We start from the raw sequence: 27018 nt of genomic DNA, 5'->3' as shown, positions 1-27018 counted from the left end.
AGACCAGGGCTGGCTCAGCACAACATGGCTACATGGGCCATGAACATCATCACAGCCCCAGCTGCATTGGGACCATGGACCCAGACATGGCCCTGGGCAGCAGCTCAGGCCTGGATGTCACCATGGCCCATAAATAAATCTTTCATAAAGATATATGGATGATTATTATGGAGGCAAATACAGAATACATATTTCCTTCCTCTATCAGCCAAGAGGGCATAGAAACAATGAGACCCAACTAGCACTCAGTGCCAAGAGATCAGCTTCTAATTACATTCTTAACTAAAGATACCATGTCCCTAGGGAGACAGCTATCTGTAGAACTGGAGATGATACATAATAGACAAGATGCGCCTGAGATGGCTTTCACTACAGGAAGTACTAAAGTTAACTTAAATGAGCAATGAAGTCCCAAACAAAGACAACATTTGCACAGTGATGAAGGAATGTCTGAATGGCACAGGACCCACGTGAATGTGCTCTCAATGGTGAAAGCTGGCAAAATCATGGAACAAAATATGGTAGCTCCAGCTTTCAGGTCAAAGTTCATGGCAAATATTCATAATTCTAAAACTGATAGAAAAAAAAATGGGAGACACGGTTTCTGTGCAAAAGAATTTCAAATAACCTAGACAGAAGCTCTATCATGGATCGAATGGAGCAAGATTCTGTACACCTCAAGTCTGGGCCTCACATGTGACTGTCATCTAGGAGCACAGTGTGGAAAAAGGGGAGGGTAACATTACAGTGGGGAGACATGACAAAAACTATCTAAGTCAGACAGCCCAGGTCCTGGTGACATGTGCCTTTGTACAATGTGATTCACAGGGCAGGTGATTTCCATGACCTGCCCCAGGAGAATCGGGAAAACAAACTCTACAAAGGGGAATTCTATAAGAACCACAGCTTGCTTCAAAATTGTCAAGACAGTCAAGCTCATAAAAACCAAAAAAATTTTCAAAACTGACCGCCAAAAGGCAGTGAAAGGGGTGAGGTGATAATGCATAGTGTGGCGTCCTGTGTGCACTGCAACAGCAAGTGTAATAGGTACAAGCTGAAAAAAATGAGTAAAGAATAGGATTTAATTGGTTTTTAAAAATTAGTTTGGGTTTGTTAATTAGAGTAAATAGATTTTGTCAGTGTAAGGTGTTAGCACTAGGGGCTACTGGATGTGAGAACACGGTAACTCTCTGTTCACAGATTTTTTTTGTAAATGCAAAACTACTTTGAGGAAGTTAATTTCTTTAAAACAACAGTGTTGTGGCATATTAGTTATTTGTTACATTCTTTTATACTCTGAAATATTTGTTTAATGATGCAAAGATATGTTGCTTTCTTTTATGTTGAATTTGTTTAACTCTTTGAAGCTGTGATACTTTGCCTGCCTAAAACACTTGATTTGTCTAATAAAGAGTTAAAAGGCCAATAGCTAGATGGGAGAAAGTATAGTGAGGCTGGCATGCAGAGAGAATAAATAGGAGGAGAGAGAGAAGGAAGATTGAGAAAAGAGGAAGGAGAGGAGAATCCTGGGACCAGCCACACAGACACACTGCCACACAGCCACACAGCCAACCACAAAGTAAGAAGGAAAGAAAGGTATACTGAGAGAAAGGTAAAAGCCCAGAGGTAAAAGGTAAACAAGATAATTTAAGTTATGAAAAGCTGGCTAGAAACAAGCCAAGCTAAGGCCAAGCATTCATAAGTAAGAATAAGTCTCCATGTATTTATTTGAGAGCTGGGTGGCAGGCCCCAAAGAGCAAAGAGTAAAAGAGTTAAAACAAAAACAAAAACAAAAACAAAACAAAAACCCTACATAGCAGTACACACCTGTAATCTCAGTTGGAGGCAAGAGGATATAAAGTTCAAGAGTGCAGCCCTGATCCCTTTTGATCTTGGTTCAGGGTGAACAGTACATACTGGACTTGCTTTTAGAAAGTATCAGGGGTGGGGACATGATCCAGTGACAACCCCAAATGAGGAGGCCAGATGGCTCATGGAGAATGACTGGATTTTGGAGGACTAGATGACAATGTCCTTAAGCCATGCTATCCCAAACTTATCTTTTTTTGATAACTTCCAATCCCTTCCCTACCACCCCACCACCATTCTTAACTCTCAAATGCACATGTTCTGGGTTTGAAAACTCACTGAATGTACTTAGTGCTGCCTGTATATGGGTGTGGGAACATCTACTGGACCATGAGAAGCCTGTCATGTTTTGCATCCCTGAAGAAAAGGAACTCACTCAGCAAGTCATCAATTACTAATAGCTCTCCAGCTGTGGGGTGGGACCTATCCTGACTCACTTTGTCACTTGATACTCCTCCAGGACGAAGTTCTCCTAGTACCTCTCAGCAGCTTCCCTTAGAACCATATGCCCCCACTCATATTCTCTTTTGAACTTGGAGTTTTCTTAATTGCATATCTTTCAAAACATCACCCGAGATCTAGTAACTGGTATGTTTCAAGGCAAACTTAAGTCTATGCAGGCGTTTCTTATTGAGGAGTGGAGATGGGTCTTAACAACCACTCTGAAAAGAAAGTCTTTGTTCCTATTGTTGAATTGAGCATGGTGGGGGTGGGAGCACTCAGTTCTAGTCTACACATTCATAACTTCCTGAAGTCCATTATTGTATATGTACTCTCAGTCTTTGAAAGTTCTTCCCACATCCATTCTTCTGAAAATAGGAAATCAATAATCACTTCTACAAGACCTAGACTCCTACATATACAAACTCTTGAGTGCTTAAAACCTAACCCTAATTTCTGGGAAGATTTTGAAGAGCACTGAATCTGAAGTCAAGATGGCCTCAGTTCACATCTCACTTGCGGTTGAACTAGACGTATCCTCCCATGAATCCTTTAAGTCTGGGTTTGCTCATGTGTGTCAGAACTCTGAACATTGCTGCTGTGTGTGTCTCACTGTACCCCTGAGGCTTTGTCAACAGGGAAGAGCTGAAGAAGGTACAATCTTGGATATCTCCAATCTTCACTAACTTTCCTTCCTGCTCTTTCTGCTCACTTTCATCTGATGGCTCAGCTGGTAAAGGCAACCACTACAAAAGCCTGAGGATATGAATTTGATACCCAGGAACCAAAAGGTAGAAGGAAAGATCAGAGTCCCACCAGTTGTTCTCTACATCTACATCGAGCCATTCGTGTGTTTCTTCCCCGACACCAACAATAAAAATACATAGCAGAGTGTGGTAGCACATGCCTTTAATCAGCACTCTAGAGGCAGAGACAGGCAGATCTGTGAGTTGGAGACCAGCCTGGTCTACAGAGTGAGTTCCAGGACAACCAGGGCTACACAGTGAGAAACCCTGTCTCAAAACAGTAAAATTAAATAAATTATACAATAATGATTATTGCATTTCTTGTTGGGAAAAATCTCAACACAGGAAAGAATGAAGGCTATCACTAACATTCTCAGAAGAGTGAAATTTCAGGGAAAGATGAAACAGCCATTCTTCACTCTGTCCCTGTCAGAACTAGCATCCTGAATTACTTCACACAACTCCTCTAAGAACCAGACAGACCTGGATGGAGGACTGTGGATTGGATTAAAATTAACAGCCATGTTCAAGTAACAAAGTGACATGAAATGACAAAAGGAGAATGCAAATGAGAGATTTCAGCAATCAATCTACTGGACGTGTTGAGAAACAATTATGTTTCTAAAATAAGTTCGCCAACATTCCCCAATTCAAGTGCTGAGAAAGTGTACTTGCTGTCATACCTATGTGTAGGTGTGTGTGTGTGTGTGTGTGTGTGTGTGTGTGTGTGTGTGTGTGTGCTCTATATCATATATGTATTTATCTCCGGGATATGCCGTCATTTCCTCGGTGAAGTCAACAGGGTCCCACTGAGATTCTGTCATCAATTATTGTTGGAATGTGGCTAAAAAGGGAAAGAATTTGGAATCAGTAACCTTGGGCCCAGGTTGGTTCCCCTGGTTAGAAGCTGCTGCCGTGTCCCCAGTACATTCTAATCCACCTAATGGGCAGTTTTGAAAGGATGCATCGCACTGTGTGAAGAGAGAGGGATTCAAATGCTGCGCATACAGCGGCAGTAGGGTGAGCTTCGCAGATTCCCAGCTGCAAGTCACTAAGGTGAATTGAAAGGGTCTTTGCCTGGAGTTCTTTCTTTCGCGCTCCCGGTCTGGCCCAGGGTTAGACAGACACCCCAGTCTCTGCTGCGTTCCTGGTGGCCCTCGGGCTCTGTGGTCCCTGTCCTCCCGCGCTTCTCTCGCGCCTCTGCCTCTTGGTGCCTGGGATGCCGGGTGCCTCTGGGCAGGGAGCCCGGATAGGCGGGTCTCGGGAGGCGTCGGACTGGGGACCTACCGCCCAGCGCTGGGGAGTTCCCGCTGTAAAGAAACCGATGGGTGAGAGTCAGGTCGCGTCTCCATGGCAACCTGGTGGGACCAGTGACCAAAGGCCTAAGACTGGCGCAGGGAGCGCAGGGAGCGCAGGAGCGCAGGGAGCGCAGGTAACCAGTGGGCTCTGTGGACCCGGGACCAGGACCCTCTCTTCGGTGGCAGCAGCTGGCGCAGGGATGGCAGGGACTACATGCTGGGCAAACTCAGGAGATAAGCTTCCATCAGAACCATGGCCTGTGCCTCAGTTCCCCTCTTTTATTTGTCTGTACTTTCTGATCTAGTTTTGCCTTCTATTACCTACGTCTGCCCCACTTCTGCAATTCCTGTGGTGTGGAAATGATGTGATTGGAGATTCTTTCTCCCTCCTTCCTCTTCTTCCTCCTCCCTTTCCCCTCCCCCTCTTTTTTCTTCCTTTTTCCTTCTCTCTCTTCTCTTTTTCCTCTTCCTCCCTCTTCTTTCTCTCCCTCCATCTCCCTTCTCGGGTATTTAATTGGTTGGGACAGTTCTTAGGAGGGTTTAAATTCATTTTAACACTTTGTTCATTTACCTTATAGGTTAGTCCACAGCTGGGACAATTGTGTGTGTGTGTGTGTGTGTGTGTGTGTGTGTGTGTGTGTGTGTGTGTGTAGGTATATAGGTGCAGGTGCTCTCACAGGGCAGAAGAGGGCATCAGATTGCCCTGGGGCTAGAACTATAGGTGGTTTTGAGCCACCTGACCATCTCTGGGGTCCTCTATGCATTCCAACTGCTGGACCATCTCTCCAGCCCTTTTCTTAGATTTTTCTGCCCTAAATTTCCTGCTTCGTTCACTCTTTTAAAAGGTCAAGAAAAGACAATGAAAGAATACATACACTCAAAGGCAAAGCATAGGAACTCCATTAAGGTGGGACTCTTGAGGGCTTCCAGACAGCACTCCTCTAAGCAGGAATTATGAACTGAGCACTCCACAAGGCAACGGACACCGAGCTGCCACTGAGTTAATGATGAATGCATGCTGGTTTCAGGCACTACCACATATTTCAACCAAGGGCTGAGCCAGTATTTCTATCTAGCTGGAAGTACTTCCTTCCAGCTAATGAAGCCTCATCCACTTCTGTGCTTGTAGAAGCAAGAGCCTCCATACTCAGAAAAGCCATACTAAATAATGACTTACCAACAGCAAGAAAATCATCTTATATTAATATTTGTAAGCATTTTACAAATCTAAATAATTTCCTCTCACAGATTAAAACTCAAGAACAAGCCAGATGTAGACCTTTCTTGGCATGGAGAATCAAGCCCATGCTACAGCAGGGTAAGTGGTACAGAAACTTCTATTTACTGAGTTTATCTTTATGCCCAAAACTGCTTGATGGAGCACAAGTTTTGAAATGAATTGTTACAAGAAGAATGTGCTGACTGTTTTTGGTAAGTGGACTGGGGGAAATTTCAAATAACTTCTGAAGAATGTATTTGGTGAGTCTCCCTATGTATGAGGAGAGTCTGGCTCTACCTGAAAGACAGCTCATTCAGTGACCTGTTGGCATCACAGGAACAGACCCAGGCTGGTCTCCTCAGCTCTTACGTGTCCACAGCACAACACTTCCTGGCCAGCTAGCTCCTTTCTTGCTGTAATGATTGTTTCTCTGCTCCTGTTTTTAAGACCACGTCTTCTCAACATTCAAACATAGCCCTGCAATACACATATTTCCACAGAAAGCAAAAATGGGATATTCTAGGTAAGGAATGGAGATTAGAAAACATTCACTGTGGTAGAAAATGGACCAACATCCTTTCACAAATATCGGTCCCACCTCTTATTGGCATCAGCACCATGAAGATTTCCCTAGCCATCTGGCCAGTGGCTGGTCTCAAATTGAAGACAGCAGTGGTACTTCAGAGCCCAGTCTTGATTGTGACTGCTTTTGACTCTGGTCACAACTGTAGGTGTCGCTCTTCCAGTGATCTGCTTAGGCTATCACCCTGACACCAGGTAAAGGAAAACAAAGAAGTGTAAACAGTGATGACCACATTCTTTGCCCTGCCGCCTTACTTATTCTCAACAAGAAACCAGGATGTATTACAGTATAGCTGAAGTCCCTGAAACAAACAAACACACACACACACACACACACACACACACACACACACACACACACAGGTGCAGAGCCTTAAATAACATGAAAGCTCATCTCTATCTCAGACTGTGTGGTTTCATCTCTAGACCCAAAGTGATTGCTTCCACTTCAGTCCTCGTGACTGTTTGCCTTCATCAAGGCAATAGTCTTAATGAACGGGAAGGAAGGAAGGAGGGACGGAGGGGAGGGAGGGCGGGAGGGGAGGCAGGAAGGGAGGAAGGAAGGAAGGAAGGAAGGAAGGAAGGAAGGAAGGAAGGAAGGAAGGAAGGAAGGACTTTCCTTCTAGGAGAATGCCTAGAGATATCAGGCCTCAACTGTGTTCACTAACATTGGCCAGAGCTCAGTCTCAGCTGTAAGAAGGGCTCAGAAATGTGGTCTTCACCTCAGTAGCATAGGTCCACCTACAGTTTAGAAATCTCACGTGTAGCTGGTGCTGAAGTTAGGATCACTGGGCTTATAACCCTTGCATGCCTGTGTGAAGCTGTAAACAGTTGGTAGGAACCACCCTCAGATTTCTAATCTGCATCTTCTTTTGTAGACTAGTGATCTGTGGACAGTGCTAGTGAGCTCACACTCTCAGTTAGCTGTGCAGTGGTGAGAGCAGACCATCATCACACCACATAACACAGAGTGGCTGATCTGGTGATGCTCACTTTGTAGGCATATTCGGTGCCTTTTCTACTTGTGGCATTTTCAATATATAATGGCCCTGACCAGCATAGCCAACACCACTGTAAGTTGAGAGGTATCTAGAAGGGTTAAGAGTGACCATTGCTGTATCCCCAGCAGACTCTGCCCTCTGAACCTCAGAGAGATGGCCAGAAGAAAGTAAGGATTTACCTCCAGGATAGAACACTGGTCAGCAAAGGAGTCAGGGTTTGAATGGAAATACATCTGCCTCCCAACCCTGAATTCTTTCTATACTGGAAATGGATTGTATTGAGATGTGAGGGGCAGCCTGCTTAGAGTCCACATCACAGTCAAATCACAATGAGCATGTGTGGGGTCCCTAGTGTGACTATGACACTAGAGTACAGTAAGACAGACTAAGGCCTCAAGCAGAGGGTAGCAGATGGTCTCAGTCCTGCAAATCTGAAGGCCTGGCTGGTTCTCTGCATCCGTTCTTTGAAAACAAAGTAAGTTGTGCTGAGTGTTTAGCCCTGAAATGCAGAGGTTATTTAAAAACCGATCTGGTCCTTAAAGAACTTAGACTTTATTGGAAAGAGTTATACTTTTTTGGATACAGATAGTTACAGAGCAGAAGTTAATGAGCACACCACAGTTGTCCTGAAGGACTGTCACTCATCCTGGTAGGCACGTGGCCAGACACTGTGTTCCCTGGTCTCCAGAGCACAGAGGCCACCGACTCTCATGCTGCTAAGGAGCCAGTGACTGTGGATCGTTCTCCAGGGACGTGTTAGCAAGTTCAGAAACTTGTTCCTCTCATGTTTCTTGAAACAGCCGGCTTTCAACAAGTATTTGGCACCTACTGTGAGCTTGTGTCTATCTAAAACTATATAAATATGCAAATATGTATCAAACACTGATAAGAAGAGGAAGGTGTGTGTGCAATACAAAAATCCATTTGGTTCTGTGCATTACCAAAACCAAACCAAAACAAAGTCTAATTGTGTTGGTGCCCACCCAGTTTTCTACTCCAAAAGGCAACCACTTTCAATTCTTTAGCAGGAGCTCTCTCCCAAAGGCCTTTGGTGTCAAACTCAGTATCTTCAGATAATGTGCTTTACTTGATTTTTTTAGTTTTGGGCAATGTCTATTGGCTTTTACACTGGACATCTCTGTGTGTGTGTCTCTCTCTCTGTCTCTCTCTGTGTGTCACTCTCTCTCTCTCTCTCTCTCTCTCTCTCTCTCTCTCTCTCTCTCTCTCTCTCTCACACACACACACACACACACACACACACACACACACACACACTTTTCACTCCTTTATCATCCAATAAGCCATGATTTTGGTAGCATCAATAGTCTCCATATGTCTTCATAATAGTCTTCTTATGACTTTATAAGTCACATCCATCTTGAGGTCTGACTGGGATAAATTTTCCTTCCTGCTTGTCGGAGCCTGCTACAACGAGTTAGCTGGGTTACCTAAGTAGGGGTGTGAGGGTTGACAAAAGGCAGATAAAAGTAACAGAGACAGAAACACAGCATAGATTTAGGAGGACTGCCTGGTCCACACCTTTCAGCACACCGGACAGCCTAAATTTAATTTAATTTAGACCCTGTTTATATACAGACTAGAGGCAAAGCAGAACAAGAGCAGCACAGTCAATTAACCAGCTCCCTGCACTGTCCTTGAATCAAGGAGCAGCCAGGTTCACTATCATGTGAGTCCTGCTAGCAGCAAGCAGCTGCATTCCCTATCTCTGTGTGCCTTTCAAGAGGTATCATAAGCTTGTTAGTTAGATAATATGTTCTTTTCCATGGGCTTAATCAGAACTTTCTCATGGCTCTCAGGGAGACTGAAAGAAGCAAGCTTGAACTCTAATGTCTTATGTCAGAATAGACTCCAGATGGAAACTGAGTCACCTGTGGGCTCCCAGACCTGCTCAGTTTTAACTTCCTGGAGTTAGCAATCCTGACACCACAAATTTGTGAAGTCTTCTTTTTTCTCCACGGTTTCCTTCTTTAAAAGGGGGTAGGAGTGGGATTTCATCTATAGAAGAAAGATGTAAAGTTTGTTTTAAAATAAATCTTTTAAAAATTATCTTTTAAAAAAGTCTCTCTCTTTGGACCTACCCATCTTCTCTGTCCTGTGAACTGCTTTCCTTGAGCCCCTGAGCTCACTTCTTAGCCAATCCAGGAGCCACCCACGGTATGGTGCCATCAGCACTTAGTGGGCCTTCCCTCTAGAAAGCCCCTCACAGACATGCACAGAGGCTTGTCTCCCTGGTGAGTCTAGATCCTGTCAAGTTCAAAATCACTATTAACTACCACAAGTTGATACTTGATTCCCACAATTTTTGCCTTTTGTAGGTTTAACTGTACAGGTTAAGAATATGTGTTTTCTTCTTTTTAGTAGGTCTTGAGAAAGAAGCCAGTTTTGTGGGTTCATCTATCTTTACCCAAAGCCTCATTTTCGTCTGTTGAGTCTCTTACATTCTCTTCATTATTTGACCAACTCCTGAGCAATGGGTCTCTTTCACAGACTCAAAGGGGTTCTAAAGATCAGGATGCCACTGCACATGCCAGTGAACTCTTCTCGTCTTCCAGAGAAGCGAGAAAGGCTGAGTCTTAAAGAGCACCTTCCCATCCGAATTCCAAAAAGTCCTCCCTGACACTGCTTCCTCTACGTATGTCTTCTTAACCCTCAAGGGTCCTTCCCCCAGGAGACACAGAATCATAGCGTCCATTGCTTGTTTCCTGTTGGGTTAAGTACAGTTTTATTTATACTTGGTAAAAAGAAATTCTGATTTTTCTGATCTAAGCCCCTACAGCAGGACCACAATGAATAGTAACAGTACATCCTTTCTGTGCATGGAAAATTCATTTTGATTGACTTCAGTGACTTCTTGTGACTTCTGACTGGCCCAGGCCACACACACCTTCCTGTTTCCCCTGGAGAGGAGGCCAGCACTTTCCAACTGACACCCATTCTCTGCCCCCCTCCCTGTGAGCTTCCCTGCCTTGTGCTCCCCTCCCTGTGTGCTCCCCTGCCTTGTGCTCCCCTCCCTGTGTGCTCCCCTCCTTGTCTGCCCCCCTCTCCATCTGCCCCCTCCCTGTCTGTTCACTGAAAGGTTTCTCACAATGTGAAAAGTTATTACAGAGCATGTCTGTGATGTGTCCATTTTAACATACCATCCTGCTTTCAGAGGGAGAAAAAGGTGATATTTTGTTTTCATGTCAATGGTGAGGCTGGGAAATCATAGAGCTTTTCATCTCTGATAGGGGCTCCCTTTCACCACCAGGGCAAAGGCTTTAGAACAGGCCTTCTTCATGCATTCATGTACCCCTTCATTAGAATGAGGATGTTTGCAACACCTCCACATCCATTACGCTTCTGGCAAATGAAAAGGAGGACTAGATAGGACATGTGCCTCCATCACACGCAGGCAATGAAAATAGGCATTGACTACTGCTAACTCAGCAAACACCCAAGACAATGATAAATATGTGTTTAGATGACAACGAAAGTGCCTGAGGAAAAGTATGTCCATGATTCGGTAATTAGTTTTGAGGAAGGAAACCATGAAGCATGAACCTGTAGGATTGCACAGAACAGCACTTCCATAGTCCAGTAGAACGGGCACCACACTGACCACCATGAGATCATGGCAGTTGGTTAGACAGCTTCTGGTCACCTCCAGGTCCCCTTGGTCTACATCTGTGTCTGCATGTGCTGCAGTGTCTGACATAAGCCACCTATGAAAGGTGGAATTACATGCAGCAGCCTGTTAACTCAGAGGAACAAGTACACAATCTATTTCAGAATGAGTTTTCTTAAGAGAGTTTGACAAAGGTAAGGTCTCCCGAGCTTGCTCACCAGCCTTGAAAACTCATTTTCAGATAGATGATCCCATGTCTCTTAAAGGAAGATGCTCTTTCCCTGTCTCCTTCCTCCCATGTTTACATGATGAGGTTCCTCTCTTTCTCTCTCCCAAGCTCCAGACCCATGTTTGATGGAATACCTCACTACCTCCCAGTACAGCGCTGATGTAATTTTTACGAGTGTGGTTTTCTTCACTTTCAGAGCTGCCTTGCTTTAGATAATGTCACAAGGTCATCACAGTTGGGCTGATGCTATTCAGCTGTCTGTTTAAGAACCAGAACATGAAAACAGACATGGTGGCACAGGCCTGTAATCACAGGATTCTGGAGGCTGAGGCAAAATGGTTGCTATCATTCTGAGGCCACCTGAGCTATATCCTGAGTTCTGGGCCAGCCTGAGCAACAGAGGGAGACACAGTCAAACAAATAACACAAAGGACCCTAAACAGAAACTCCTTGAGGCAAGAATCCACCAACTGCATCACCCTGATCACTTCTGGAAACTTCCACATGTCTTTTATGCCCTCTATTTTTATTTCTTATTTATGTATTCACAAATGACATTTTTGCATATTCAGAGGCTGGGTACAATGTGAGGGTTTGAGTCATGTACACACAAGACAGAATGAGCATGGTTGGGTGCTCAGTTTTGTCACCTTAAATTTCTATTGTTTCCTACTGACAAACACAATGATTAGTCTGTCCTACACATTTTGAGGTGTGTGGTGTTTACCACTGACCATATTCACTGTGCTATGCCACAAAACACCAGAACCTAACTCTCATCAACAGTTTCATATCTGTCTCTCACCTCTCTCCCTCCACCCAGTCTGGTAAGGGTCATCATGCTGTTGGCATCTATGAGAGCAGATGTTCCAAGTCTACACGAATAGATGTCAAGTGTCTGACTGTGAGGATGCACTTTACTTCATAAACATCCTCCATCTCCATCCATGCCGTTACAAATGTCAGGACTGCAAATAGATTTTTATGGCTGAATAGTATTCCACTGCATCTTTGTACCATGCACTCTTTGCCATCTGGTGGTCTGGAAGACATTTGGTTTGAGTTTGTGTCCTGGCTCTTCTAAATAGTAATAAATTTGGGTTGTGGGTACCTTTTCAACAAGCAAATTTAGTTCACTTCAGGTGTAAAACCTGCAGTGGGATTGCTGGATCACATTGTAGCTCTATTCTGATTTTTAGAAACTTCCATGATGGCTACATTAATTGACATTCCCACCAACACCGCACAAAGGTTCTCTTGTTGTACCCTATCACTTGTTCTTTTCCTCTTGATAATAATCATTCTCCCTGTGGTGAGACCCTAAGTAGACAAAGCAATCTTGAGCAGAAAGAGTAGGTCAGGAGTCATTGTACCTCGGAACACACTAAAACATGGCATCAGCATAAAGACAGATACACCCTTGCCCAGCCTTGATATGAGGGTTTGTACCTAGTTTTATTGTAACTTGTTAAGCTGTGTTCAGTTGATATCTCTGGGTAGCCTGCTCTTTTTTTTTTTTTTTTTTTTTTTTGGAAGGGAAATGGAGGAGGAGTAGATCTGAGGAAGAGAGGAGTGGAGGGAGGGGAGGCTGTGCTCAGAATGTTATGTATGAGAGAAGAGTAAAGGAAAAAGAAAAGAAAGACACACAGACCAATGAAGCAGAACAAAGCCCACAAATGACCCCATGAATTTACAGCCAATTGAATTTTTACAAGTTGCTAGAAACATGGGGAAAGAATAATCTTCTCAATAAACTGCTGGGAAAGCTGGATATCCATATAGAAGAAAGAATCTACATTTTCACCAGATACAAATAGCAACTCAAAAAGATTAAAGTCTGAAATATAAGACCCCAAACTAGGATACTACTAGGAAAAGGCATAGAAGAAAAATTGGGGGACCTTGATTTTGCAGTGATTTTTTATAGAACCCTGGAAATACAGAAAACAAAAATTAACAGATGAAATTCCACTAAACCAAAGTTTCTTCCTAGCAAATGAAGCAATCAACAGAACACAGATGACAATTGACAGAATACAGGCAGCCAGTAGGACACAGATAATACTCAACAGAACACACAAAGGTGTTTACAAATTATTTATCTTGACAAGAGGTTAATATCCAGAATACACAAGAAACTCAAACAATGTAATAGAAACCCTCAGACAAGATGGCCAAAAAATTGGCTTAGGCCCACACCTTCAGCCTAAACTTACTTCCTCTTCCACCCCTGCTGCTCTAACCACCATGATATCAGCTGTTCTCTTCTCTCTTCTCCAGATGTCATGTCCTAGTGTTTAATCCCAGACTATTCCAGGCCTTTGCCCTCTCCCTTCTGACCTCCATGTCAAAGACCTAATGCTGAAGGGTCTGGCCTGACCCAAGAGCCTTCTCTAGTGAGTTGTTCTCACAGATAAACTCAAAGATAAAGATTGAGTTTACATTCCTGAAGCAAACACAGCCCACCCAGTCTCCAAATCTGATGACTCTAAGAGTTCTTTTTATTCCCTTTTGACTCCTCAATCAACTTCTAAAATCAAGATATAATACCTACTAAGGGGGGAGGAATGTTGGAAGGACCCAAGAGGGAAAGTAAAGAAAAATCCTTAATATAACATAACATCCTATAATATAAAGAACACTCATGCCAAACTACATGAAGGAGAATAAACCACCACTTTTAATTTTTATTTTAAAGTTCACTAAAGCTGCAGTTTTAAAATCACACTAATTTTCTTACCAAATGCACATTTACCTTCTCTCTCTCTCTCTCTCTCTCTCTCTCTCTCTCTCTCTCTCTCTCTCTCCCTCCCTATGTATCAGCAACAAGCAGTAGCCACACCACAGACTGGATTCTATGCTGTCCTGAGACAAACAAACAAAACAGTCTTTTGCTTTTGAATTCTGCCTCACTCAAGTTCTCAGGACATGAACAGAATAAAGCCCTATTCTTTACAGAATATAGACATGCTATCAATAGAAACCTCTAGAGCCTGACCTCCACTGTCAACATCTCTCTTAGCATTCTATTCTTGCAAACCCTCTAGAATGGCCCATTAAACTCTGCTTTTAGCAATCCCAAACTGTGAAACACATACAAAGGCCTATGAACCACATGATCAGGTGGTCACAGCAATGACCTTACTCCTTAGTAACAATTTTCTGTAAAATTAGCTTTTCTACTTTTTGTGACAAAATGTCTATCAGAATCAGCCTGAGGGTATGTCTTAGTTACTGTTCTATTGCTGTGATAAAGCACCCATGACCAAGGCAACTTACAGAATAAAGTGTTTAATTGAGCTTATGGTTCCAGAGGGTTAGAGTCCATGATGGAAGAACAAAGGCATGGTGGCAGGAACAACTGGGAGTTTACATCTTGAGTTACAAGTAAGAGGCAGAGAGAACTAAGGAGGGATGAGGGGAAGTTTTGAAATCCTCAAAGCTCACCCTCATGACACACCTCCTCCAACCATGAGCCTATGGAATCCATTCTCTTTCAAGCCACCAAAGGAAGAACATTTGGTCTTGTGGGTTGAAGGAATTCAGTGAGTCATGATGGGGAGACAGTGTAGCTGGTGTCTTGCATCTCTCTGTAGCTGGAAACAAAAGGATGAATGCTGGTGCCCTGTGGGCTTCCTGGTTCACCTCCCCTCTTTTACTCAACCTGGTCAACTTCCTTGTGCTTAACATAGGTCTTTCCTCCTCAGTTAAACTTCTCTGATGACACCCTCACCAATCCACCTAGAGCTTGCTTTCTAGGTGTTTCTAAGGTCTTGTCAAGTTGGCAATGAAGCCTGAACATCGCACCTGCATTTGCAGATTCGAGGCAAGGCAGACATGTGGAAAATCTTTGTAGGAGAGTAAAGACTTTGGGTTTACTGTGGTTGAGGGCTCTTGGCACAGAGAGGTTAGAGAGAGGATAACTAGATCTGAGGCATCCTATTTATCTTTCTCTAAGTTGTTTCTGAGCTGGGAAGGGGGACAAAAATCAAGGAAACTCAGTCACCATACTATGACATCTGGTGACACCAGCAGACTTGATGGTTTGGCTTTCTGACCTGGCTGGTGCAGAACATGCAGGTCAAAGTCTGCTGTCATGGGGTCTGGCTTCCAGCCACTTGAATATCCAGACTCTGGTACTGACCATTGAGAAGACAGGGTACAACCAGAACTGTACCCCACACATTAATGGCTCAGTACTGTGTGGTTGTACTGTGTTGAAAGTCCTGAATGACCTCAGGATCAAGGACTAGGGAGTGGGAATGAAGTCACCGTGAAACAGAACACTTCTTGCTAATGTGATATCATCTCAGAGAGTGGCAGTTACTTGTTCAGGAGGGACCTCAGACCTATGCTGGGGTATATCTTTGCAGTGTTTTTGCAATATATAGGAATACAAACTGTAGGGATCACTTGATACTTTGTTACTGACCAGTATCCTATCAAAGGCCTACTGAGTCTGTTTAGTGCTGTGTGTAATAGACACTCTCTTAAGAACTACTTGTGGAAGGAATGCACATGTTGGAACAATAGGTGAGTTAGAAGGCCTGTGTGTGTAATTTCTTCTGCCCTGAGAGTCTTGTATCCTAGCTCATCATACCATAATCATAGCCAGGAAACAAGCCACTCATTTATTAATTTAACAGTGTAAGTGGGGTAGATTCCTTTACTCTACACTCTCCGTTGGGCCGGTATATGAATTCCATTAGCTCATCGCATTCCTATATACCAAAGAAATGTCAAGAAAAAGAGTTTCCTTTTTCACTGCAGAGGTGTATTGAGCACCTTCAGTTGACCATGTCCTGGAGCACTTCCCACATGAGGGAGCACTTGCCACATGGTGAAACACTACCTACATGTTAAAGTATACACCATATGCCGGAGCATTTCCTCTGTGCTGGAGTGTTGCTCTGGGTTATGGTGAGGCAGTGATGAGCAAGACTAACAGTTCTTTCTTTCTCAGCCTATATAACAGAAAGAAAATAAAGTTTATTTACACCAAAGAGTATACAAGTAGTTATGAAAAGACAGTGTAAAAATGAAAGGCCAGGGTTTCATGAAGATTCTTCTCAACATCTTCACTCCAGTTAAAAGTTAGTCATGCTCTCTGTGGAAGAATTAACATACTTCCTCTCCTTGGGTTTAAGGTTTAAATGAAAATTGAAAGAGCCTTTGGGCCTTAGTCCAGGAGTACCATGAGAAGGCTTCAAAGTGACACTTTGTACTTAGCCCCTTGCAGATGTCAAGGCTGGTGGAAGTCCCTCTGCATAAACTAGAGAGACAGCATCACTCAGTACAGGGGTGATTCAGGAAACACGGGATTGGGGGTGGAGTGCGTTATTGTGGTCAGTACCACAGATTTTAAATCAGTTCTTGTAGAAGGACCTGTTTTCACTTCATGGTACAAAGACTCCACAGACGGGAAGCTAAGGCCTATGTCTGACACTTCTACAGATAAGCTATGTGACTGTGGACCTGACAGACGTCCCAATGTGTCTCTGTCACACCTCCTAGAGTTATGACAGACATCTCTGTGAGTCTATTTTCACTTGTTGGATCCCTAAGCACTTAGCATTTGTTCAAATTACCATATCCACAATAATTAGCATATTCTAAAAAAATGGTGTTTGTTAGATTTGGTTTGGTTTCAGTTTTGTTTTGGGGGGTTGTGAGTGAGTGTGTGTGTGTGTGTGTGTGTGTGTGTGTATGTGTGTGTGTGTATGTGTGTGTGTGTGTGTGTTTAGCTTTTTTGTTTTGTTTGTTTTGAGTTTTGTTTTGTTTTGTTTTTTGATAAGTGTCTGAAACTCACTATATAGTCTAATTGGCTGCCTGAACAATCCTTTTGACTCTGCTTCTTGAGTCCTGGGATTATAGGAGGGTAACAATATTTTTTGTATAAGTACAACTGTAATGTGCTAGCTAGTCTTATGTCAGTGTAACACAAGCTAGAGTCATCTGAAAGGAGAGAACCTAGATTGAGAAATATCTCCATAAAATCTGACTGTAGGACATTTCCTTAATTAATGATGAATAGGGAGGGCCCATCCCATTGAGGATGGGGCTATCCCTGGGCTGGTGGTCCTGTGTTCTACAAGAAAGCCGACTGAGCAAGCCATGAAAAGCAAGCCGGTAAGCAGTGTCCCTTCGTGGCCACTGCATCAGCTCCTGCCTCCAGGATCCTGCCCTGCTTGAGTTCCTGTCCTGACTTCCTTTAGTGATGGACTACAGTGTGGAAGTATAAGCCAAATAAACCCTTTCCTCCCCAGCTTGCTTTTTTAGTCATGGTGTTTCATCTCAGCTATAGAAATCCTGACTGAGACAGGTAGTATTGTCTCTGGAATTACCTTTTTTTTACTTAAGGGATTAGCCTGAAGCTTTGAGGTTTGTTTCTATTTAAACAATTGAGCCATTTGAGGAAGCAGCAAAGCTACCCAGGATGATGCAGGGATCCTTCCTGCTCCATCTTCCTCTTGTGAAGCTATCTCACTTTTCTACATTCACCAGAGCTTCTCCTTGTGAAGCAGAGCTTCAGGAACTGATGGAACAAATTGACATCATGGTGAGCAACAAGAAGTTGGACTGGGAAAGAAAGATGCGGGCTTTAGAGACACGATTAGACCTTCGTGATCAAGAGTTGGCCAATGCACAGACTTGCTTGGATCAGAAAGGCCAGGAGGTACTGAGTACACATGTCAGCAAAGTGTTCACGCACCAAACTCATTTGTCACTTACAATTCTGTCAGCAAACTTGGTGTTAAATGTATGCTATCAAATAGATGCAGGGATAAATCAGATATTTACTAATGGAGACACTCACTACACCAATGCTGACAATAAATGTAACAGACATTTAAGGTACATGTGAAGTAAGAGTGTTTGGAAACAAAAGTAAAAATGCTTTGGCTCCTACAGAAGCCCTGCCATGGAGACCAAAGCTGTCTTTGTTCAGCAGAGCCCAGGAGTGTTTGCTGCTTCTGATCTGCTGGAAAATGTTTTGTGAACAAGCATGTCAAGAGTTAATTGCCAAAGGAGAGTGCATTTGATGAAAGTGTGTGTGTGTGTGTGTGTGTGTGTGTGTGTGTGTGTGTGTGTGTGTGCTTGTGTTTGTGTGAGTGTTCTCATGAATGCATAGGTGTGTGGGTGTGTGTGCTCATGTGTGTGCAAAGGTATGGGGGTATGGGTGGGTTTGTTCTCCTGTGGGTGTGTGCAGGTATGTGTGTGTGTGTTCTTGTGTGTGCCTGTGTGTGTGTGGGGGGGGGTGCTGGTGTGTACCTGTAGTGCCCACTTAGAATGGCTTCCTTCCACTCCTGTAACTGCTCACTCCTGAGCTGGTGCACATAGGAGATTGTGAAAGACCTTGGGGGTTTCAGAAAAACATCTGCAGACCTACATGTCTGGACTCTTTTGGGAGTCAGGAATCATACGTCATCGCAGAAGTTTTCATCAGCCACTTTCCAGCTCTTTCTGTGGACTTATGGATGGTTTGAGTTTTGGCAAAGCTGAGGGCGTTGGTGTTCTGCAGGTGGGTGTAGCTGTGGTTTCCCTTGGCTCGAAAGGCAGGTCCAATGGTCCTGGTATATGCAAGGACCTACAGTGACACAGATATATAAGTAGGTGTCTCATCCGCATTTAAACAGAGTAATGCAAACCCTTAATAAGTGCTCTTAAACATTTTTATTTCCTCATTAATATGTTAGTTTTTATAAAATGCAACAATTATCCATTGGCCATGAAACTGGTAAGGAATGGAACCTGACCAAAAGAAAATCTTTGAGTTACCTTAGTAGAAGTTCTACATGAACAGCAATGGCACAGCCTGCCAAACAGATCATACAGAGTAAAGTCTAAATCTTAATTTAAAATGCAACAGTGACAAGGATCTCTTGCTAAATATACTTCCATGCTATCCTAATACACAGCCAGTGGACCGGGCTAGAGATGTTTGCTTTCTGTGAATTCAGTTATTAGTAGTTATTTTAAGAACTGCAGGACAAATATTTACTCTTGGCTCAGTGCAGCAGTTTAACTTGGATTGCACTTCTTCTTTGCACATTTTCTGATTTTTTAAGGTAAAATTCAGGAAAAAAGCTAATTTAAAGTTTATTTTTAATGCAGGTGGGGTTACTTCGACAGAAGTTGGACAGTCTAGAAAAATGCAATTTAATGATGACGCAGAACTACGAAGGACAGCTACAAGCCCTGAAAGCTCAAGTAAGAGAACCTGTTAAATGTAACATTACATGTTTTGACCTATGATATGTTAATTTTTTAAAAAAATGCTTTGCATATAAGCAAATGTTCTTGTATCTTAATTGCATGTTCATGTCTGGCTGCCATTGTCTTCTGTGTCCTGATTGTCTCTCCTACAAGGCTGTCAACTCAAATACCATCTGCATGGCCTTCCCTATGACAGGGCACTAGACAAATAACTTTCTGTCTCTCCAGAGGCTATTTTTTATGATTATTATTAGTTATGAGAACAAAAAACGAAATTCTCTTCTATGGTTATTTCTGGGGTTTCCACTGCAGCCTAAAAATATGGATGGTTGATACTATGAAGTAAGTAGCAGAAAGTGAGTGAGTGAGAAATTACGTAGCTGAAAGAACAGAGCTGGCCTTGCTGCTGGTGGCTGTTTATAAATGGCATGCCTCTGCCTATGCTGTGAGAGGGTACCAATTTCTTTGTCACCCATCACTGCAGCTCCCCACGAGGCTTGCCCCAAAGTCTTGTCTCCTAGCAAAAAAAGTCTCATAGGGCAGGAGTCACCTCAACATCCCAGGCCCAGCAGCTGCTTGAGTCCTTAACCTAGAAAAGGAATCAGTAGGGTGTGTGGTGTGATTGTGAACTCTGACCACCAACGTTTCTTGGAAAGCAAAGAGTTCATATGTAATAACCTGGTTAAGGGAGCCTGGAGTATCCGATGCTCCTCCTTAAGTGCTATAAAGGGGATACAGCCATTAAAAATGGAGTAGGAAATATTTGAACCCATTACTTAACTGTTATTACAGAATGTTTCCGACTAGCTGTCTATATTTTGCTTGCAATTCAGGTATGTGCCATGAGAAGGCAGCTTGTACTATGAATCTGCACACAGTTTTCTGAGACCAGAAGCATCTAAAACTTAGGGCAATCAATCTTGTTTTTTTTTTCCCTCATACAAATATAGCAACACAAATCTGAATTCACCTGACAGCCCAGTGTGGGTATGTCTGAAGCTGCTGGACAGGTAGACTGGCTGTGTGTTTCTCTGCCCTCTTCAGCACAGCTGAAAGCCCTGGACATTGTAAGACAGCATGTGTACCTGGTAGAAAGCAGGGAGAAGAGATGGATTGCTTAGGGGTCTTGGGAGCCAACTCGGGACACCAGTGTGCTCTCTGGGATTTGTTTTAGCATTGTCACACAGTTCAGACACAGTAATGGGTACAGAAAGACAAACAGTGGGCAGAGCCCAAGGAAATCCTGTCATCTGTAGCAGGAAAAGACCAAGAACGCAGCAAACCTACCAACACAAAAACTCTCAAAAGTAGCCAAATACCACAGAAAAATAACTACAGCCCTGGTCCACCAACAAACATTGGGTAGAAAACCTAGATTTCTACCCCCTCCCAGATAGAGCCCCACCCTCCTGCCTCCCTGCCTGAGTAGTATCAAGAAGACCAAATGCTAGGGGGAGGACCATTACTAATGTCAGACCTCAATAAGACCTCCCCAGGATTTCTACAACTGCCTTGTGGGTAGATAATGAGACGCTCATCTCCTGTTCCTGAAGATGCTGTCAGAAGAAGCCTTGTAAAGCAACAAGGCAAAGATTCACCTCATCCCACCTCTGCTGAAGTCTGTATGGGAAGCAGTAATAGGCACCCATGCCCTCCAGTCACAGTGCAGTCAGCGTGACACCAGTGAGGATCCTTGGCACTCCCCTTCCTCTCAGGTACAATGAGGAGCACTCGCCCTTGGCTCCTGGACTTCCCCTGCTGCCTAGCAGTGGCCAGGGCCTTCCATTTTTGCTGTTGCAACATAGTCTGAAGACAGTGTTGAGACACAGTGTCACCAAGTTTCCAGGTTCCTACAAAGAATCACTCAATAACGAAAACCAGATCTCAGTGTAAAAGGAGACACAATCAGCAAATGTCAATGACACAATTAGAATAATCTGACAGGCAGTGGTCATAAAGATCATCCAGTGGACATTTGCAAGCATGCTTAAAATTGATAAAAAATTTTAACATTCTAGCTGAGTGGTGATGGCACATACCTTTTAATCCTAGCACTTTGGAGTTCAAAGTCAACCTGGTCTACAGAGCAAGCTCTAGGACACAATGCTGCACAAAGAAACTGTCTCAAAACACACACACACACAAACACACACACACACACACACACACATACATACACACACACATACACACACATACAAACACACACACACACACACACACACACACACACACCATTCAAGCAAAAAAGTTAAAATATCAAAAAAAATTATAAACTTTATAACTGAAAATTAGAAAAAGCAAACTGAAAAATTCAATAGACGTCTTAGAAGTGGAATGGAGAAGACAAGAGGAAAGGACTCGGGTGGAAATTTCCAGACTGCACAGTGAGGGACACTAAAAGGGCACAGGCCTGAGGGACATGGGGCTTCCTCCTGTCATTAAAACTACAGGAGGAAAGGAAAAGGGGGAAAGGTGCCTAGAATGCCCCAAAATTTGACCAAAGGGTGAGTGAATCCCAAACAGGATAAACCCAAAGAATTATATAACAGACAAAAAAAAAAAAACATAAACCACCTCAGAAGCTTGTGAAAGTGACAAGTCTTACAGAAGGGAAAAGCAATCTGGATGGCAGTGACTTCTCGTGGGAGGAACAGAAAGGTCACAAGAGCAGAACAGTCGACTCTGGGATTCTGTCCCAAAGAAAATATCCTTAGGAGTGATGGAAAACCAAGGCACAGTCAGAGGAGGGAAAGTGCCTCTGTTAACAGTAACATCACCCTAACATAATAGCTACCAGAGGTTCTTCACAGGAAAGCTCTGGTGTAAAATCCTGCATCCCTGGCCACAGATTTCGCTTCTGCTCTTGAGTTTTGCTAATTGTTTGATTTAAAAAAAAATTAAAGGCAAATGTAGTTTCCAGGGTATGTATCAAAAATATGTGATATTCTTGTTTATAATCGAGTCAGGATGAAAAGAAAATAAGCATTCCATCTTCGAACTAGGGAAGTAACAGGTACCTGAAGACCACAGCAAGGTGTGTGCATATAATCTGATGTTTGAAGAAGCGGCTGAAAATGATGTAAAGAGACACACTCAAAACTATCTACAACTCATCGCAGCCTTAAAAATACCCCCTGTGAGCCACCGGAAGACCAGAAAGTAAAAACAAGCCACAAGCTAGAGGAAACCAGAAAACAAAACACAAGAAGCCTAGCTTCAATCGAGCATAGCTATAATTATATTAAACAAAAATGGCCTAACCACACAAATTAAAGAGTGCCAGATACACAAAAACAGGACCCAGCTCAATGAGCTGTTCAAGGAATTCCCTTAAAATATGATTACACAGGGAAGCTGAAAGTAAAAAGAAAGACAAAACTACAGCACGTTATGTTTAAGAAACTAAAGCAGATGTGCTGCCAAGATGATTCAGTAGAAGAGATTATCTTTTCAACAAACATACAGAGACAGCTCAAGAACGAGCTGGGAGACGCAGGTGAGATGGACCTGAGTCTGTCAGCCATGGCTTAGCTACCTCTGTAGCTATTACAGCACAAAAAGCATCAGTGGAAACAATGAACAGACACTGAAATCTCCCCAGAAGCTAGGACCCCATGCTGTAGATATACATGAAAGGATGAGCCGCAGTTACATCAACTGATCTGTTGAGATTAAAGTTGTCAACACAAGATGGCAATAAGAAAAAGTAAGGAAAATTTGTGGGCTTTTTTTTTTTTTAACCGTTAGCTTTGCTGTCTACATACACTTGACACAAAACTGAACAAAACATTTATCATTGAGTGAGTCATCGGCTCACTGCACAGTTAATGAAGGCCCAGATTCACATACACAGATGTAGAATCTTGTTGAGCCTCAGTAACTGAGTTTTAATAGCAGGTTCCATCCTCACTAATTGGGACATTTAAGTTTTACTGCACTTTCTAATCATGACTTACCTTTTTGAAGAGCTGTGTGACAAAAAAAAAAAAAAAAAAACACTATGAAGGCCAGCTGTAAGTAACGGGTACTATTTCCTATCATTTGCAGTTTTCTAAGCTAACCAATAGCTTTGAAAAACTGAGATTACACCAGATGAAGCAAAGCCAAGTTCACCGAAAAGAGGTCCCCAGCAAAGAAGAAATACCCTTTGAGCTGAACAGTTTGAACCAGAAGCTGGAGGTGAGCAGGCGTTCCCCGTCCCTGTATTCTGAAGTTTGCTGGGGAAGTGGGCTCGATCTCCAGGCACGGGGCACCCAGGATGGCCTCTTAGTGCACCTCCAGCTTCAGGCACTTAGTGAATTCAAAAATAACTATGATTTATAATACATACATACGTACATACACACACATTGGGAGAGCTAAAATAAATAAATAGATAAAGGAACAAAGACTCCACAACTGTTGAATGAAATTGAAGGGCACCCTAGGGTCAGTTAAATAGAATACCTAATAAATCTTTTAACGTCCATTTAACTATTAGGTACTAAATCTCAGTGAGCCTCAAAACTGTTTTCAGAACAGGGGCTGAAGTCCCAGGTATTTGGGGTTTTGGTTTGTTTTGTTTAAAGGCCTAATTCCACTCCATTTAAGTTGTCCCATGTCACTGAGAACTTCTAAAATCCATCTCTGAAAAGATTCAGTATATTGCCAAGACCTTTATTCTTACCCTCTTAATGGTATAGCGTTGGAAACCACAAAACAGCCATCTTTCTCCATGTGTTCTTGAGAACCCTTGCAGAAAATCCTGAATCTCCCTGAGCCCCTGACATCTGGCTTGCTGGGCTCCAGCACGGCTTGGGGGTCACTTTCTCCTTAACCTTTGTATTACCCTATTCAGTTTCTTTCATTCTCCTCAGGTCCTAAGCCGAGCGACCCATCCCCAGCCAACAGTCTCATTTTCTCCTACTCATGAGATCAGAACGATCCTGCGTCTCCCAGTGACCAAGGTCAGAGACAGTTTAGGGAACTTTGGCCTTTCTCGTCCTTGTCATTCTCCCACTGGGCCTGTCCTTGACCTTCTTTCTGTCTCCTTGTCTTCACACATCACTACCTTGCTCTTTTTTCTTACTCCTGCTCCAAAATTTCTGTAAAAGCAGAGAGAATCACAGTTTGAGATCACATCCATGGAACTAGACAGTGTGGTAGAAGGCCTGGGGCTAACCTCAAAAGCCCCACAGACTCTACACTTGCTCCTTAAGAAAGAGTTCTTCAGATATAAAGCCACTGTGACCCAGTGAATGGCACTCAAGGAAATCCCTATACTTGCTCCCAGCCTCCCCCAGGCTGGCTGGCTTCTCAAGGGGTATTCTAACGCAGGCTCTGGAGAACTTAACCCTTTCTTGACATGGAAGTCAGAACACCCTATAGTAGCACCCATTGTCTATTTGGTTGGCTCTTTGCGGGCTTCGGGAGGAAAGTGCATTCATATACATGTTTCTGACAACACACATCCTCGTGAATATGTTTATACTTATGCACGAGTTTTAAGTAGACACAGTATAACTTGGATACCAACATAGCTGTTTTTCTTACAGTCATCTGGAAATAGCATGGAGGAGATGGCTGTTCTTGTTTTTGAACATGGAACATGTTCTCCTTTAGAACAAGCGCATTCAATGCCATAGTAATATCACTATGACAGTGTGTGTGCAGTGGGAAAATCATGGCTTATAACGCAGACCATCACCTACCCTACTTCTTGATCACTCTGTGACATTTAGACCATGTTAGCCTCAGGAAGTTCCATCTTTGATTAGTAAATTAGGCTGATGTGCCTGGGGGACAGTTCAGTCAGTAAAGTGCTTGTCTCAAGCACAAGGACGCAAGCTCCAGACTAATTCTAGAAGCTGGGCATGGTGATGCACACCTGTAGTCCCAGCACTAAGGAGCCTGAGACAGGTGAATCCCTGGGCACACTGGCCAGCCAGGCCAAGTGAGACACACAGTCAAAAACCAAAGTGGACAGCTTCAAGGAACAGCACCTGAGGCTACACGCTGACACATTTAGGGGTGAAAATGCATGAGTTCAGAAAGTCCCCTTAAAATACTTGAACAAGAGTGGGAAATGAGCCAGGCTGTTAGTGAAAGTTAAAACTGGGTAAAGTGTAAGTTAAAACTGGGTAAAGATCAGGATTAGGGTTACTCTCCACTTTGATGTGAATATGGAAAAAAATTCTAATAAAAAGTTAAGATCATTGTGTAATTTGTAGAGTCACAGACACATCACTCAACACTGTTTCTCAGGGTTCAGAATAAGGGCCCTTTTAAGATAACAACCACCACCAAAAACTAATAACCCAGTTATCACCAGAAATGCTCATTTTAATGACCATGACCCACTCTCAATCTAAAAGGCTCAGAGAAAATTTTGTAGTCTTAAGACTGCCCCCTGGAGGACTGGGAGACTCCCCTGGGCTGACCTTCAAGAAGTCCCACATTCCTGAATTCATCGTGCTTGCTGCCTAACCTTGAAAGATGGATCTCTGATTACTGGAGGAATCTGAACTGTTATCAGTTCCCACTGATATGTCTGTGATACTGTCTAGCCATCCTAGACCTCATCAATGCTTGTTTTTAGTCCTTATGAACTAAGGTTAATGCTACTGCCTCCTCTTAAAGCATTCTGGGGAATATTTAAGGTTATTTGTAGGTGTTAGGTAGGTGATGATAAGTATATTTATTATCTAAAAGATATTTTCTAAACTAGACAAGTGAGTCATACCTTTAATTTCAGTACTTGGGAAGTGAAGGCAGAAGGACCTCGAGTTCAAGGCCAGCTTGGGCTGAACAATGAGATCCTGTGTGAAACATTTAAAAAAGGAAAACATATTTACTGTTTAAGCCAATCTTATTCTATTTTTTGCTATTTTTCCCCAAAGAGTTGTTTTTAATTAGAAATATTTTAATTAATTCCTAAAGTTAGCATATAAAATAATGGGTTTCCTCATGGCATCATCATAAATATGAAAATCAAATTCTTGATATCTACCTTGCATTGATTTTTAAATGTTACCTATTTGGAACCTAATTTTATAAATGTGTAACTATTACTGAGGACTCATTCTTAATTTACATCATTGATTGTCGGAATCAGTCCATAAGTGGACTGTCCCATTACCCTAATAGAGTTTGTCATAAGATCTTTTTATGCACCTAGACAGTGAAGTGTGTGCCTGCATTTCCCAGACATATTCCCTCCACTTAATTTCAGATTGCCTTTAATTACTATAAAGTCTTCCTCACTTACAGACCTCCTTCACTGATTAGGACTTTTATATTAAAAAAAATATTTAAATTTCCCAAATATTCTTCAAAATCATTTCTGTGTAGGAAATATGAAAAGCACTGTTTTTCTCATTCTAAGCACGACAGTTTGCATTCTCAGCATCAACATGTTTTTTGTGCAGCATAGCCTAGCAAGTCCCTGCAGCCATTTTTAAAGGACTCCAGCCAAACACAACTTGTTCCAACTTGACATAATAGGAAAACTATCCCGGTGGCTTTTATGTGACAGTTTTACTGTACTTGGGTACTGTAAATGGCTTAAACAATATATAAACATATAAACTATGTGTATGCTGCTCCTTTACTGTATATTCCTTTAAAAGTGGGACAGGGGGTTAGTCATGGAAGTTCCAAACCGGGGACTGTAAGCAGAGCTTGGCGCATACAGTCCTCCATGCTAGTCTTCTAAAGCCTGGACAGAAAGGCACACTGCAGCAACCAGCCCAGCCAGAAGTGAGATGCAGGGACATCTCTGGCACCTCCGAAGCCATGTCCGTTGCTCTC

The 27018-nt window shown here is 42.9% G+C and overlaps 1 protein-coding gene and 2 long non-coding RNA genes across 5 annotated transcripts in view; 1 reads left to right on the top strand and 2 right to left on the bottom strand.

Annotated features, from left to right (window-relative positions):
• Window positions 1-3267: 3267 nt before the first annotated feature.
• On the bottom strand, window positions 3268-10109 carry LOC113835157. Its single transcript, XR_004769563.1, has 4 exons — window positions 9046-10109; window positions 6172-6340; window positions 5871-6050; window positions 3268-4366 (listed from the first exon to the last, which is right to left on the bottom strand). It is a non-coding gene; the product is annotated as an uncharacterized LOC113835157 (long non-coding RNA).
• A 2481-nt stretch (window positions 10110-12590) lies between these two features.
• On the bottom strand, window positions 12591-20311 carry LOC118238670. 2 transcript variants are annotated; one of them, XR_004769562.1, is made up of 4 exons: window positions 20198-20311; window positions 18401-18598; window positions 15863-15974; window positions 12591-14606 (listed from the first exon to the last, which is right to left on the bottom strand). It is a non-coding gene; the product is annotated as an uncharacterized LOC118238670 (long non-coding RNA). The 2 variants fall into 2 exon arrangements; XR_004769561.1 differs by having other exon boundaries at window positions 12591-15974.
• Window positions 17522-27018, top strand: part of Deup1 (deuterosome assembly protein 1) — a 47581-nt gene continuing 38084 nt past the window's right edge. For both annotated transcript variants that reach the window (XM_027410861.2, XM_035443473.1), the window contains exons 1-3: window positions 17522-17686; window positions 19126-19221; window positions 23278-23409. In XM_027410861.2, the coding sequence (XP_027266662.2) occupies window positions 17549-17686; window positions 19126-19221; window positions 23278-23409 (366 nt within the window). In that variant the 5' untranslated portion in view covers window positions 17522-17548. The remainder of the gene's footprint in view (window positions 17687-19125; window positions 19222-23277; window positions 23410-27018) is intronic.

This window comes from Cricetulus griseus, chromosome 4 (assembly GCF_003668045.3).
Source record: "Cricetulus griseus strain 17A/GY chromosome 4, alternate assembly CriGri-PICRH-1.0, whole genome shotgun sequence".
Lineage (NCBI taxonomy): Eukaryota > Metazoa > Chordata > Mammalia > Rodentia > Cricetidae > Cricetulus > Cricetulus griseus.
Note: the sequence above shows the minus strand (reverse complement) of the source record. Positions and strands in the feature narration are given on the sequence as shown.